Source organism: Gallus gallus, chromosome Z, assembly GCF_016699485.2.
Source record: "Gallus gallus isolate bGalGal1 chromosome Z, bGalGal1.mat.broiler.GRCg7b, whole genome shotgun sequence".
Classification (NCBI taxonomy): Eukaryota; Metazoa; Chordata; class Aves; order Galliformes; family Phasianidae; genus Gallus; species Gallus gallus.
The window spans coordinates 32,879,551-32,896,688 of NC_052572.1; the positions used below are offsets into that span (position 1 = coordinate 32,879,551).

A 17,138-nucleotide genomic window follows, 5' to 3' on the forward strand; every position below is an offset into this window, starting at 1 on the left:
AGTCATTTTTGAAGGTACAGTGAAAGAATCAGGATCTGAATACAGGTGGGATTTGGCCTTCTGAATTTTTTCTCTGTCTACGCTTATACCCCTGCAACTGTTGATTGAATGCCTTGTTACTGTTGTAAAATTTATTTTTGGTTTAAACAGGCACATGCAAGAGGAGCCAGGATGGAGTCAGATGAAAGATAATTCACCATGCTTAACTGTTAAAACCCATGGAGTTTATAGTGATCAAGGTGACCTTGCTTTTGATATCTCCAGCCCATCTAAACAGTGCCTCACTGCACAAGTGGCTATACTGCTTCCTAAGCAAGACACTACTAAAATAAATATCAGAGTCTGTCTCTAAATGACAACTTCCTTTCCTGTACTCATAGATGAAAACTGAAATGTCAATTTTTGTAAAATTTCTCCAAGGATAGGTCTGTGAATCTGGAAGTGCAGATCTGGACAGTCAAGTTTGCATAGAGACCTGAGTGCATGTTGCTGTATGTGCAAAAGGTAAAACTGAAATTTAATTTTACAAAATTGTGTAGGTGAAAAGAGTAACCTCAAAGATATACCTGTCAGCTACCTTCTAGCAAAAACAAACAAAAGAGGTACAAAACTATTATAAAATATATGGTGTAAACTATAAGTGCATTTGTTTTATAACAGTGAACGTTATTTACCATCTAACTACGTCAGAATGAATACTCCAAGGACTACACAAACCATTTATTCAATCCAATATGATATTCTTTAAAACTCCTCACACAGAGTCCATCTAATAAAGCAGACGTTCTTTGTTTTCCTCCCCCAGAAATGCAGTACCGTTTGATTTTTACGGATTCATTGTAACTTTCTTAGTGACACAAACGACATCCTGCAAACAACAACGAATTGCTAGGGTACTAGGAAGGAGGAGGTGATTTCTAAACACAACCAAATTTGATGAAAATGTAACATGTAAGAATTCTTCCCTCCCTTCTGTTAGATTCTTAGGTGTAACTCATGATCTCTACCTACTGTGTACTCAGCTCAGCACTCATGTTAAAGCCTGAGCTGCCTGTGCTGTAAGGTGGCCATGAGATGTACTAAACACTGAACAGGGAGAAGGTAGAGTCTACCCTCTGAAAACAATTAAAAATAAAGCAGAGATCTTTGGAAAGATCTTAAATTGGCACATATTTTGTCATGGAGTTCTCACAACCTTCTTTTCATTCCTTTTCAAGCCAAGGCTAATGCTTACTTACAGGAAAGGAACTGTTTCACAACCCAGCTGACTAATCTGTCACAGAGTCACTGAGGCCTTAATTCAGAAAAATATACAAGCATATTCCTAAACATGTGAGTAGATTCTTGCTGACTTTGAAGATATGAAATGTTTGAAGTTGGGCAGATGCTTAGGGACTTTGTTGAATCAGGACCGATAAGTGGTAAGCGCTGTTTTTCCCTCAGTGTAGGAACTAGCAGTGTCTGTCTCCACTAGCTGGACATGTACACAAAGCTTGTTGAGGCTTCACACTTTTGCAGCACCTTTCTTCCTGTCCCTTGAACAGAGCTGAAAATAGTTCCAGAGATCACTGTCACCAAAGTCCTGTCCCTTCAAATAGCTATTACAAAACCAACCAACCAACCAAACAACAACAACAACAACTAAATATGGTCTTTCCTATGCTGCAAAGGCTACTGAAGTTCCAGCACATTGATCTAGTATGAACTGAGGGTGAGAACTCAGCAGAAGTGAACTTGACTGCCTTGGTGGGGGACTTCCAGTCACATAGCACTGCAATATAAAGCAGCCCTGCAACGGGGGAAGTTCTACTGATGTGTATCTTGTATCTGGTGTAACTAATATCAGAAACTCATGCTATGTTAGTGAAGCTGTTTTTCTGGCCTGAAAGGTACATCTATGCTTTCATTCCAGATTTGCAGTTTGAAGCACTTCTGAAACACCTGAAACTGGTTTGACATTTAAATTCTCACACGTACTTCAAAGTCCATAAAACTTTCAACTGCATTGATATATTTATCGTGCTCCAAACAAATCTTTACACTGACATAACAAGCAGTTTCAGGCTAATGTACTATATTTCCATTGATCCTTTTGGTCCCATTGTTTACTACTCTCCAACAAACAAACAAACAAACAAACAAAAAACCCAACAACCCAGTAAACAGAAACTTAAAAGCAAATGTATGGTATTTTTAAATTTCTTTGATGAAAGTGTAAAGCTGAAGTTACTTATGTCACATTGTTTCCAGGCCCAAGAAAACTGATAAAATTGACCCGAAGACTGATTGGACTCTTCAAGTCGGCTGAATTATTTCAACTACCAGATTCAACACCCCCTGTCCCAGGCCTACAATTTGAATATTGGATAGATACCACATACAACAATACTGCACTAATACAGAGTAATAAAGTTAGCAAACTGAAACACATAAAAAGCTACGGGGCTGTTCAGTTCAAAACACACCAAGTACCAGGCTCTGAGAATATGTACACGCAGGCACTATGAAAAACTTACTTTTTCAAGAGGCACTTGAAGCGTATCATATAAAATCAAGTTGCTAGCTGTATTTGATCTGTGGAAGACAGGCTCCTCAAGCTTGCAAATGAAAGCTAAGAGTGACCAGTGCAGAGGATACATGTGTCATAACCAGCACCCTCTGCTGTCTTTGACCACCTCTCCTCTGCTGGTCAGGTACTGAACCAGCTGGTCTCCCAGGTACTGACCCAGCTGAACAGAGTAAGGTGCCCAGGCACTGTCCTCACTATCTCCAACTATTCTCGGAGTTGGAAGTAACCTCATGAGTAGGTTCATTTCCTTTATCTGATACGTCAACTTGAACACAGGTTAAAGACATCCAATATTCACACCGCACAGATAAGAATGTAATGATGTAAACTCTATTATCACACGTATGTCACAAGGCAAGCTATACTTATGCACTTAAAACACAGCTAGATGCTGAACACAGGACCAGAAGTCCTAAAATTTTACCTGTTCTACGTGTGATTTCCTGCAAAGCAGGATAACTGTTGGTTAGTGACACATTTCCACATCCTTTTTAGAAGAAGGAATGTAAGCCTTCAGAGTCCAATTCTGACCCTTCTACAGCCCATGCAAGATTCATCAAGGATTTAAAGCAACACCGGATATAAACAGACATATTTTTCCTCTGCTATAAAAGGCAAAATATGTAACAAATTCTTCCTCTAACATTTGCTAAAAAGACTATTTAAAATATTATTTACTGAAACTACTGTTCCAGTGGTGGTGATATTTCAGAATTTGACTAAAGAACAATACTAATTACACATTCTATTTCATTAGATGATCTCAAAGCACTTCATAAACATTAATTAACAACATTCAAGTATTAATTGGGATGATTAGAACATTTTGTAAAAGCCGTGGGGGAGGAGAGAAATCAAGCTGAAGCACAAAGGACTCGTGCAGCAGGTTAATATATTAGAGCCAGTCGGATAATGCATGTTTCCTGGTTTCAAGTTAAGTATTCAAAATGCTGGGACATGGCACAAAATGACATCCAAATCACAGATGATTTTTTCAGTACAGGAAAGTAAATTTCTTAATTAAAATATATGAGTTCATCTTCATTAGATTCAAAATATACATTGATAGTAAAAGGGGGTTATCTGTCTGTGCTCTAACTACCTAGAAGGCAACAGTAAGTGCTAATGACATTTACCCCTCCTAATAAGAGCCAATCACGCTTCACTGTTATTCCTTCTTATTGCTCAGGACAGGCACTAGCACCTCATGGAAAGATCAGTGCTGCAAGGAAAAAAGTCCCCTCGAGATCCCTTGGACTTGAAGAAAAGCAGTAAATCAACCAATGCTGGACAGATGACAAGTTTGATTCTCTGTGGTCCTTCCTGATTCCTAAGTGTCTGTGGGCCTAAATTTCATGAGTGCCTGAAGCCAGTGCTGACACACAGACAATAAAAACCACCCCTAAACTCAGATCTAGAGGTATCTGAAGTGGGAAAAGTCTTAAATCCATTAAAGTGCAGTGGTCTGGACTCTGTATTTTCTAATTGAGGTAATCTCCAGTGATGTGTAGCTGAATGGGTAATATCATGACCTTATCACCTCCACAGACATGATATGAATTCAACCCAAGGTCCTTGGTGGACAGGACAGTCTAAAAAAAGCAGAAGTTCTAATCTTTGAGCTCTATTTCTAAGAAGAATTATGTTAATTCCTTGGATTCCTGGCCCAACTTGTTCCCTTCCTCCCCCAGATTCCGAAAACACACACATTTGCTTTTGATCAACACTTTTACATCCTTTTGTTTTCTCTATTTTATAGTATTTCACTGTGTTTATTACAAGAAAATTGAGATAGAAAGTAATCCCAAAATTGTGTCCTTAATTTGATGGCCATATTTCTTTGCACAGTGCAGGATATGTTCTGATGAAAGATTCAATACGGCAATCGTCTGCATGAAAAGTGATTCTCCAGTCTAGGAGGAAAGTCTCTCACCCATAGTGAATCAGTGTGAAAAACTGAGACTTTAGTCATATACACACAAACACGTGCACATGTGTATACATGATTTATTAGTAACATAAACATAGATAGTGTTTATGATTGTGTATATATATGTATTTCACCGAAAACCTTCTGAGACCATAAACAGTTAATACAAATTCAAACACATTCTGAAGCAAGAAAGCTGGAAATAGTTTCCTTCTTGGCTTACCTGCCAAGACTCAAGTTCAGGGCTCTGTTTCTCCAGCAGTGCTTGATGGCATCACTCACACCTAAACCAGCCCAAGGAGTGAACTGTTCCTCTCACCTCCTTCATCCCCCACTCTGCTTTAGTGTTTTTTCATCAACTATCAGAAGAGAAACACAGGACCATGGACTCAAGCCTTGGCAGGTGAAGATCTTTTCAGCTCCATTTTAAAAGAAAGCACACATGGTCCTGGCATATGCCTGACAGACTTTCAGTAACAGCCATTTCCCCACTTTGTATCTGTAGTTGTGCCCAGCTGTGTGAAACTACATCAGCCTGTGGACCACTGTGGACCACTGCTTCTGAGTCCAGTGCTGAAAACAGTAAGCATTACAGGTAGGAGAAACACAGCTCTTTTTCATCTCCGAATGACAAAAACGTTTGCTAATAAAACGGCCATCTTTGCATTTCTGAGCCATGTGAAGTGCTATGTTTATAAAGGCTTGACTATTTCATAGTAGTCATTAAGAACTGGCATTGTGTATACTGTTGTTGATCATCAGGGGTTACAGAGCCCTCTGCTTCATTACCCATGCAAGATGCAAGACACAGAGCAGCAATAGCACAGCTCTCCAGCCACACATATTATGGAAATCCAAATGATCTTTGCACGTTACTGAGACATCTGTTGTCACGTAACTTGCCCTGGTGGTGTTCAAAACAGCCATCAAACTCTTTGGCCTTTACTTTTATTCTTTCCCAGTCCAAGTGCTAACAGTCATGATAAATAGAGTCATGTAGTACTAGTGTGCTTGGTAGTATTACTACTAGAGGTAAGTCATCAAAAGCAGCAGGGAGATGTTAGGTAAGTTAATGCAGATACAGAGAAAATCTGAAAGCACTTCAGACAGTAGAAAAAGTGACACTGCTTTGCTTATACACAACAGTGCTTCCCTGAGGCTCAGCAGTTGTGCTCTCGTTCCTATCTCCCTCTTCAGTCCTTAAAGGTTTATCTGAGCTTTTTTTCTTTCTCATTTAGAGTAGAGATAGGATAGTCACTCCTGGATTCATACAGCTGAGATGAATACAAAGGAGCAAGGGGCACAACAGAGAATCTCTGTTTCACAGAAGTGCAGGAGAGTCATGCTAAACTAAATCACACGGGAGAGCAGAAACTCTTCCAGATGATCACAGCTGCAAATATTAGCATGTGGTGATGCTGTGGGAGGAATGGAAAACTCAGGAGATGGACACATCATCTAACAGATCCTTTTCATCTCTGTGAAACTGAGGTGAGGCTGAAGGAGGGGAGATAAGCAAGGAAAAAAAAGAAAAAAAAAAGGAAAAGGCAAAAGGGTGTGGGAGAAAATACAACAGAAGTAAGTTGGAATGGAAAGAAATAGACACATACTGCAAAGACCCAGGTTTAAGCCCCATCTATACTGGTAGATTGGAAGTCTGGATAAATACTTGGAGTCTTAGTTGCTCAGAGGCAACTATTGAAAAACTATGTTGGAACAAAAGAACATGTGTGAGCATTACCAACAATTACGAGGGGAAAGAAAAGGTAAAATAACAATGTTTCTAACAAAACTGAAAAAAAGCAAATAATACTGCAAAAGAAGGGTAACTCTATTATCAAGTAATGAAACAAGTGTGGCAGATATAGAAATTAAAAGCTTGGTTCTAACTTTGAATTTTGATATACACATTACCAAAAATGTTTCTTAAACTTTGTCTGCATAAGTTTCACTAACAATATAAAGGGCACAATACTTAGAGAAACACAGACTATGTAAGTGACTGCTTTGTAAAATTATTCAAAATTTTGCAGTGGTAGCAACTAAACAAGTTCAAAGTATTAAGAGGTTGACAGCCTAATGAGGAATGAGAAGAGATATTAATTCAATAAATGTACAACCTTTGGATTCAAAAGCCATTTTTATTATACTAGTAAACTACTGGTAAACTGGTAAACATAAAACTTTTCTGGGCTGCAACGGTAAATTTTATTTTTTCATATACATAATAATCTGATTGCTACTTTTTCTGCTTTCTCTAACACAAACATTACAGCCTTCAGTCAACTTATAGGTGTTCCCATCATGAAGTGATGAAACTTGGGAAAAAAAGCCTGACAGAAACTTCACTTGACTTGTGATTATATAGAGGAGATCACGTAGGTCACTCCAAAAGTAATGCCTTCTATTCACTTCCATGGAAACCACAATGGATACAGAGAGCACAATAACACTAAGTGATAGAGCAAATTCTCTGCTACAAAACACTGTTTTTTTTTTATATAGTCACCACCAGTAGCCATGAATTTTTGTAACCCACGAACAAGAGCCTTAATGCTGCACTCATAAGAATCTGCACCAAGAGGTGACCCACTGTTGCCACCACAGAAACACACCAACCACTCCCTCGTTGTGCCAATATCCACTGCTTTGTCTCCATAAACATTTAGCAAACATCAGTGAATTTCAATGGGTGCCGCTTTTTTTTTCATGGATTTTTCATGAATTTTTTTTTTTTCAATTCAATTCCACACCTTCGCTTCAGATGCACTTTTGTGTCAGACCCCATTTTGTCAGAGTGCCCCTCTGCTGCCATCGGTCACATGGCAAAAAGTGTAATTGAATACTGGTGGGGAGGTTCAACCTCTACTGCCATACCATCAACATCTTACTCTGACACTGTGGGCCAATATAATAAAACAGGAGGCATTACTTTCAGAGCAGCCCTCCTACATTGAACTGAAAGTATCCTATCATCACTACAGTGACCTGACACCACTTGACTAGCTTGGAAAAGCTGTTATCTGCAGACCTGCTGTTTGTTTGTTTTCTTCTTTAATGTTCCTTATGTTTAAGCTTCAGAGGCTGTTTGACAAGCTCTTTAATTAAATAGACCTTGCACTTGGGCTCTGTAGCAAATGTTCAAACATCTTAAAGGGAGAAAAATGAGTACAGACAGGAGAACTAAGAGGAACTCTTTAGAAGAGGTGAGAAATCAACAGAACCCATGCTTTTCTGAAATTCTCCACAGACCAGTCAACAATGGGCAATATTTAATTTTAAGAACAGTAAAATAATTTTCTTCTGTGCTTGTGCTTAATATTCCACCTGCTTAGAAGGGATGAGATGCTAAGGGATTAATTGGGAAAGAAAAGGAATGAAGAACAATATCATTAAGCATGTTTTCTATCATCTTTCTCCAAATCTCTTGACATGATCTAGATGTCAGAATGGAGTGCAAGAATTATCTAGGCTCAATAAAATAGTAGAGCGAATGAAAACAACTCACTGCACCAACAGCAACTACGTTTTGCAGAAAACAGAAAAATCATCATTAAAATATAACACCAATTTATGGGAGAACGCAACTTGACTGGGCATATAATCAACTTTTCATTTAAAATCTTAGAACTGAGTTATTTAAGCTGCATTATGTATTTCACAGTTTGCTCAGGTCTGCATTACTTCATGAGATGTTGTTTTCTGAAAAAATGCCTTGGATTTCCTTCTGAGAGTCTACTCTTATCAGCTGACTTCAGGGTCTGAAAGACTTGTTCTTGCTCAGATTTGCTTTAGACCTGCTGCACCAGAACACCAGTGGGAGTATAAAGCACAATCCAACCTGGCCAACATCTGAAGAGTTAACTGAATTCTTAAAACAGGGATGATCTATAGGCAAGGAGATACACAGGCAAGGAGTCAGTAAGTCAAGAAGACAAAGAGTCATCCTAGGACTCTATGATATCATTAATTTCAGGTGGTTTTTTATTCTTATTTCTATAATTAGCAGATTTGGAACCCACAGAAGCAAGTAGAGCATCATGCTTCCATTCCCAATCTCCCTGAAACAGAAAATAATTTCTAATCACTTCAAAATTAATCAGTTTTCAGCATCAATGTTACCACTGAGAAGATGATCAGACAAAGACGGTCAGAGGGCAGGAGCACCTCTCCTATGAAGAATGGCTGAGGGATCTGGGCTTGTCAGTCTGAAGAACAGAAGACTTTTGGGGGACCTAATTGAAGCATAGCAGTACTTAAACTGAGCTTACAAACAAGACAAAAACTGACTTTTTACACAGACAGATAGTGATAGGACAAGGGGGAATTGTTTTAAATTTAAGAGAGAGGAGATTCAGGTCAGATGTTCAGAGAAAATTCTTTACTCAGAGGGTGGTAAGACATTGAAACATCCCATCCAAAGGCTGTGGATGCCCCATCACTGGAGATGTTCAAGGTCAGCTTGGATGGTGTGTGGGCAGCCTAATGGCAGGGGGTTGAAACTGGCTGATATTCAAGGTCTCATCCGACCCAAACCATTTGATGACTCTATGATTCTGAGACCTTAATTTTTAGCATTAGTGGTTCAAATGGTGTTCAGCAAACGGACGTTTTACATGGTATCACCTTTGGGTCCAATATCACACTCATGATTTTCCAGCTTTTTTTGTGCATTTGTTTTCTGGAGGATGTAGGTGGGGGCAGATAGTGAGGGAAACTTTTTATTTCTCTTGACAGTGAGTAGCAACAGTCTAGCAGCCAAGATGCTGCCTATGAGCTACTGTTCATAATTTAATTTTTTAAGAGGAACGATGCTAAAAGTGAAATTATTCTTCACATAGCTGGTCACTTAAATATTCTGTGCCTCTTCTTCCCTCCTTTTACTGCAGAGATAATACGTATTTTTCTATTTTGCACTAAGGGAATACAACTAGTTGATCATGAGAGAGTTAAAGGGGTGTTGAGTTGTTGCTGAAAACAAAACACTGAATCAGTACTTCCATAGGGTCAGCTTATAGCCTGTATGTTGTGGTCCTGTGTCCTGTTGTCTGTAGCTAAAAGTCGAATGCCCCAGCTGTTCATTTCTAGTGGCATAATTGTTCTAACCCTTACCTCTCAGAATAATCAGAGTTAACTTGCATACACTTAGCAGGAGGATTTTTCTAACCCATCTCGTTTAGAGAGAACCGGGCTAGGGAGCGATTACATATGTAGTTACACTAGCAAATGGGAAGGGTGAAGTATTCTCCAGTGGGGAGCAGAGGAGAACAGCTGGCAGACTTACATCTTCACTCAGCTCAGCTGGAACCAAACCAGAGCTGGAGACCTACTCGCAGTAGTGATGTTTTTTACAGCAAAAGTAACCTCACCAAAATCAGTCGTGCTACTAGTCACATCTCTAAGTAGCAGGTGCTGAATATGACCCAAAGCAGATAATGTTGCTGACAATAATTTGCTGTCATGCAAAGACAATTGCTGTGTTGGCTGATTCCAGAGAGAAAACTTTCAGGTTCACTTACAGGTTTGGACCAAATAAACCAACTGACTTCCTCAATTATAGTTAACAGATAAATAAGCTTCTAAACTGCAGTGGTCTACAACCCCACACTCCAGAAAGATTCCCTCTTTCTTTCTTTCTTTCTTTCTTTCTTTCTTTCTTTCTTTCTTTCTTTCTTTCTTTCTTTCTTTCTTTCTTTCTTTCTTTCTTTCTTTCTTTCTTTCTTTCTTTCTTTCTTTCTTTCTTCTTTCTTTCTTTCTTTCTTTCTTTCTTTCTTTCTTTCTTTCTTTCTTTCTTTCTTTCTTTCTTTCTTTCTTTCTTTCTTTCTTTCTTCTTTCTTTCTTTCTTTCTTTCTTTCTTTCTTTCTTTCTTTCTTTCTTTCTTTCTTTCTTTCTTTCTTTCTTTCTTTCTTTCTTTCTTTCTTTCTTTCTTTCTTTCTTTCTTTCTCTCTTTCTTTCTCTCTTTCTTTCTCTCTTTCTTTCTCTCTTTCTTTCTCTCTTTCTTTCTTTCTTTCTTTCTTTCTTTCTTTCTTTCTTTCTTTCTTTCTTTCTTTCTTTCTTTCTTTCTTTCTCTCTTTCTTTCTCTCTTTCTTTCTTTCTTTCTTTCTTTCTTTCTTTCTTTCTTTCTTTCTTTCTTTCTTTCTTTCTTTCTTTCTTTCTTTCTTTCTTTCTTTCTTTCTTTCTCTCTTTCTCTCTTTCTCTCTTTCTTTCTCTCTTTCTTTCTTTCTTTCTTTCTTTCTTTCTTTCTTTCTTTCTCTCTTTCTTTCTCTCTTTCTTTCTCTCTTTCTTTCTTTCTCTCTTTCTTTCTTTCTTTCTTTCTCTCTTTCTTTCTTTCTCTCTTTCTTTCTCTCTTTCTTTCTTTCTCTCTTTCTTTCTCTCTTTCTTTCTTTCTTTCTCTCTTTCTTTCTCTCTTTCTTTCTTTCTTTCTTTCTTTCTTTCTTTCTTTCTTTCTCTCTTTCTTTCTTTCTTTCTTTCTTTCTTTCTTTCTTTCTCTCTTTCTTTCTTTCTTTCTCTCTTTCTTTCTCTCTTTCTTTCTTTCTCTCTTTCTTTCTTTCTTTCTTTCTTTCTTTCTTTCTCTCTTTCTTTCTTTCTTTCTCTCTTTCTTTCTCTCTTTCTTTCTTTCTTTCTCTCTTTCTTTCTCTCTTTCTTTCTTTCTCTCTTTCTTTCTTTCTTTCTTTCTTTCTTTCTTTCTTTCTTTCTTTCTTTCTTTCTCTCTTTCTTTCTCTCTTTCTTTCTCTCTCTCTTTCTTTCTTTCTTTCTCTCTTTCTTTCTTTCTCTCTTTCTTTCTTTCTCTCTTTCTTTCTCTCTTTCTTTCTCTCTTTCTTTCTTTCTCTCTTTCTTTCTTTCTCTCTTTCTTTCTTTCTCTCTTTCTTTCTTTCTTTCTCTCTTTCTTTCTTTCTCTCTTTCTTTCTTTCTCTCTTTCTTTCTCTCTTTCTTTCTCTCTTTCTTTCTCTCTTTCTTTCTCTCTTTCTTTCTCTCTTTCTTTCTCTCTTTCTTTCTCTCTTTCTCTCTTTCTCTCTTTCTCTCTTTCTCTCTTTCTCTCTTTCTCTCTTTCTCTCTTTCTCTCTTTCTCTCTTTCTCTCTTTCTCTCTTTCTCTCTTTCTCTCTTTCTTTCTTTCTTTCTTTCTTTCTTTCTTTCTTTCTTTCTTTCTTTCTTTCTTTCTTTCTTTCTTTCTTTCTTTCTTTCTTTCTTTCTTTCTTTCTTTCTTTCTTTCTTTCTTTCTTTCTTTCTTTCTTTCTTTCTTTCTTTCTTTATTTTTGAGGGGGTGGGAAGGTTAGTTCTACAAGGGAGACAAAATTTCCTCCAGTAAAATATTAATCCTATGGCCCATCTGATCAGACTGCTGACCCAATTGTCACTCAGTGATGTTTCAGAGATAGGTATCTGTTCACCAGACATTAGGTCTGGTGAGAGTCCAGAGAAAATATGCCAGGTCTTAATGTCTTTCAGCCATTACTGGCAAGGTTGTGACTCTGTCCAACTGTGAAAGGCAGTGTATCACATTACCTCTGCTGGCTTCAGGGCTTCTTCACTTCCTGCAGTCCATTAATACATCCACTGAATGAAGTAATAAATACTACATTTTTCTCTGCCCAAACTGCTTTTTAATTTGCTATTTAGAAACACTATTATTCAAAGCAAGAGTACAAATAATCCCACCCACCTTGCAAAACTAATATACAACTACAGAGAAGCACACAATTTCTTTTGTTTTTGAAAGTGCAGCAAACTGTGAGTTTTTCTTGAAAGTTCCTGAGAGCAGGTATTGTTTCTGGTGGGAATAAAGGCTTCATTATGGCTCCTGGACAAAAAAAAAATAGGTGGCAATACTAAAGTATTTTTGAGTGACCACATCAACCCTAAGATTTCTTATCTCTCTCCCTCCAAATTTGTTGTTTTTGTATTTCATATTTTATGTTTTAATACTCCCATTATGATTCAGGGTAGATTCTGCACAGACTGATGTCTCAGACCTTCACGTGGAATGAAATTCTGGTTCTGTGCTAGTTCTGTAAATTTTTTGCACTACGGTTGACTGGTAAACACTGGAACTTGAACGAGGATTAAATTTTCTGTCACTTCTGTTAGCTCTTGCAGAAGCATCTTAGGATACATTCAGTCTATATGTTCCAAATATAGTCGATATTTCAGAGCGCATGCTCCCAAAGCTACAATTTTTTATTTTTATTTTTATTTATTTATTTTTTTTTTTTGAGCCAAACAGTTATATCCAGCATTTCTTTCATTATAACTTTAAGTTATCACTTCTCTTAGGTTAGGCAAAAAAAAAAAAAAAAAATCTAGTCTACCACCTTATACTTCTCTAACTACAGTATTAAATACTTTTTTTCTTTTTCTGTGGAAGAGCTGAATTGGAAAACCTCCAAAATATTCTGTGAAGTTGCTTTTACAACAATGGGGTTCATGGAACACCTTCTGCTTGGTAATACCTGTAGTATTCCGTAGTGTGCACTCTGGTAGTGATACTAGCATTTCCTTCCTAATTTCTTTGCATTTCCCTCCTCTCCTTCTATCAGGTAGTTCAAAAGCACTACTTTTTAAAGAAGCCTTCTTTGTTATCAGAGATGTGGTTATTTTCCCAAGACTTTTCTCACGGTATGTTAAAAGGAGCAGATTCTCTTTCTTTGTGATATATTGAGCTTCCTAACTTTATTGCAAACCAAACACATTTTTGCTCAGGCAGGTTGTGGACATGAAGATCTCCAAAAGCTGTTGGGATATGGTTCTGGGCAAACAGCTCTGGGTGACTCTGAGCAGGGTGCAGTAGATGAACTTCAGAGGTCCCTTCCAATCACTTAACTACTTCCACGATTTAGAGAGATAAACTTAACAGGCAGGTTCAACTATGCCTATAGTAGGTCTTCATTTGCCCACTAACACAATCCACAGCCACGAGCTAACCAACTCAATATGTGGTAAGATTAACAGCTGCCTTTTATTTCCATTGATAATTGTTCTTCTTCAACTGAGATAATAGCCAATATATTGTTCCCGAATGCAGTAATGCTAAAATTCATGCCTTGAGGGCTATACTATGACTGAGTTTTAACCAGACAAGATGAACTCTGGCCTAATGGTGTACTACAGGCCTTTACACCACTCAGAGACATAGGTGACAGTCTGATTGTATAAATCTCTTTGTAATTATATTACAAGCCATTCTTGCATACATTAAGATAATTACAACAGATAATTAAAACGAAATCAATATAGGCCTGTTTCCACAACTTCTAAAACAACTAAACTACTTATTTCAGTCTTCTTACCCGAAAGGACCACTAAAATCTACATTTATAATACGTTATCCCTAATTACTTACTGCATTTAGTAAACTGTTCATTTACTAATGTTATGTCCTAGAAATGATGCCTTTTTTGACATGAATTCCTTTGCAAATCATATTACTTCATCCATTTTGATAAGCAACATTCAGAATCTTGGAAACCAAGTACTATGCAATATTTATCAGTTTAAATATCCATCATTTATCTATCCAAATGAATATATCTTACATAATATTCTTATATACATATGCATGCATATATATCATACAATCACCTATAGATATCTGTCTGTATGTGTATAAATATTCCATACATATACTAACATGTAAATTCTACTAGAGTCATAGAATAACTCACATTGGAAAAGACCTTTAAGATCATCGAGTCCAACCATGACCTAACCATACTACCCTAACTCTAACAACCCTCTGCTAAATCACGTCCCTGAGCGCCTCATCTAAACAGTTTTTAAACACATCCAGGGATGGTGGCTCAACCACCTCCCTGGGGAGCCTATTCCAGTGCTTAACAACCCTTTCTGTAAAGAAGTGTTTCCTGATATCCAACCTAAACTTACCCTGGCGCAACTTGAGGCTCTTTCTCCTTGTTCTGTCACCTGTCAGCAGTGAGAAGAGACCAACCTCACTCTCACTGCCATCACCTTTCAGATACTGGAAGAGAGCAATAAGGTCTCCCCTCAGCCTCCTCTTCCCCAGACTGAACTTCCCCAGTTCCCTCAGTCTCTCCTCGTAGGGCATATTCTCCAAGACTTTCACAAACCTTGTTGCCCTTCTTTGGACCTGCTCCAGCACCTCCCTGTTCTTTCTGTATTGAGGTGACCAAAACTGAACACAGTACTCGAGGTGAGGCCTCACCAGTGCCGATTACAGGGGCAAGATGACTTCCCAAGTCCTGCTCACCACACCATTCCTGATACAAGCCAGGATGCCACTGGCCTTCTCGGCCACCTGGGCACACTGGGGACTCATATTCAGCCCACTGTCCATCAGTACACCAAGGTCCCTTTTCATCAGGCAGCTTTCCAGCCACTCCTCCCCAAGCCTGTAGGGTTGCCTGGGGTTGGAACCAAAATGCAGGACCCAGCACTTGGTCCTATTGAAGCTCATACAGTTTGCCTTGGCCCATTGATCCAGTCTATCCACTGTCCCTCTGTAGTTCCCTTCTCCCCTCAGGCAGATCAACACTCCCTCCCAGCTCAGTGTCGTCTGCAAACTTACTGAGGGTGCACTTAATCCCTCATCAAGATCATTAATAAAGATGTTAAATAGAAGCAGCCCCAGTACTGAGCCCTGCTCATGACCGGCTGCCAACTGGATTTAACTCCATTGACCACAACTCTTTGGGCCTGACCATCCAGACACTGTTTCTGGCAACAGAAGAAAAATATATAATTATTATGTACAAATGTGTAACACTTAGTTTTTATAAAATATCTGCTGATGCCTGAGAGATTTCTAAAACATTACAGAACTCCACTTTTGTATGTATATTAACAACAGGACCTCATTATGATAATAATAGCATTTTATTGCTCTTTCTTTATGACTGTTCTACAATTCAGAACACTTTTCTGAAAAATCTATCTATAGAGCATTTAAGAAAATACTCAAGAACACAGAATATTAAAATTCCTATTTATATAGGTTGGGCTAATTTATTTCTTTCACATAAAAAAGAGGAAATTGAAGAGGAATTAAAAAATACAGTCAGAATTCCTCAGTTTGGGAGTAAAAATTCCCATCTTTTCTGTATAATGACAAGCAAACTTTCATTGTCTAGGAAAGTAAAGAATTAATCAGAAACTAGAACTTTTAGTTTTTCACATACATTTACTTCAGTAACTGGATGATTTCTAGAAGATGCAGAATAGTAGTAATTAAGACAGACAAGTAGTAATTAAGAGCACTCAGAAATATGTAGTATTACATTCTCAGTCAAAAAGTCTTGTAAAATGTAATAATTCCCTTCTGAATCTAAATGAAAATATGATTTTCAGATAAGCAACTACGTATATTACTGGCCATATTCATAACGTAAGATTGCCCCCTCGTTTTGTGTCCTTAAAATTTTGAGTTTTGTTTGCATAATTTACCTCAACTGGTCCACATGTAAAATATGATTTAAAGCTATCTTTTTAAAAAGTGACTTATAAATAGGATTTTCCTGTTGATAGCTCATCTTATAGGGTCACCTCTCAACAGAACTATGATTTTATTTGGTATTATGCTAAAGAAGGAAAGAAATAAGGAGGGAATAGTCGCTGATTATGATCTTGCTTTCTTAAATCGAACAGTAGCCCTTGAAAATATGCCAGTTGCCTTAGATGACCAAGTCAGGCTTGCAGTTACCTAACCTCAGTATTCGCAGTATTCGAAGTATTTCCTACAATAAGTGTAAGCAAGTACAAATGCACGGTACAGTACAACAGAGACTGCATATTTTTAGCTTTGGTAAAAATTGAATTTTTTAGTTTTCCAAAATCATTATTAGCTTCAACACAGCACAGTAAATTTGCTTAATATTTTTCTCATCTTTTGGGTGCACAATCAATATTTCTGTGTAAAAATTATCAATTAAATGGGTTTGTAAACAAGCTTTATTTTATTTCCTACCTGAAGGATGTAGCCTCGAACATAGTCTCGAAGTGTCCAGCCTAAGCCATGTAGAATATGCAACACCTCCTCTTGCTTCAGTACACTGAAGAGTCGGTCAAGTAGTATCTTCAGTCTCACAGGCACAGCCTGGGTACCGTAAAGCATCAGGCTGCTGATGTCAAATACAACATTGGACTGCACGATCTCCACTTGGGTTGGGTGGTAGAGGTGCTGAGTACTAAGCTTGTCCAAGGCTGAAAGAAAAGGGATTAAGTATAAGGGAAGAGATAATAGAAAAGCAAGAAATAATCCCAAAGAATTATGTAATCGCATCAGACAAAGTTTCTATAGAAACATTAACCTGGATGATTCTTTACCACAGATACACTCTAAAACAGTCCCACTTTCCAGGGGGCACTATTTAACTTTTAACCACAGAGCAGAATGGTGTCCTCCTGAGTCTCAGAGACTATCATAGAATCATAGAATGGCCTGGGTTGAAAAGGACAATAATGATCACCTAATTTCAGGCCCCGTGCTATGTGCAGAATCACGAACCACTAGACCAGGCTGCCCAGAGTCACATCCAGTCTGGCCTTGAATGCCTCCAGGGATGGAGCATCCAGAATCATACTCATCAGTTTAAAAGAAATTATGAAAAATTAATAATTAACTGAAGACCAAGACGGGAGCTGCACAGAATTGACTGGGACCATTAAAG

General features: G+C 37.8%; 1 protein-coding gene across 13 annotated transcripts in view; it reads right to left on the bottom strand.

Annotated features, from left to right (window-relative positions):
* Nucleotides 1-17,138, bottom strand: part of BNC2 (basonuclin 2) — a 372,426-nt gene that overhangs the window by 114,297 nt on the left and 240,991 nt on the right. For all 13 annotated transcript variants that reach the window (XM_040656244.2, XM_040656247.2, XM_040656245.2 and 10 more), the window contains one exon: nucleotides 16,436-16,671. In XM_040656244.2, the coding sequence (XP_040512178.1) occupies nucleotides 16,436-16,671 (236 nt within the window). The remainder of the gene's footprint in view (nucleotides 1-16,435; nucleotides 16,672-17,138) is intronic.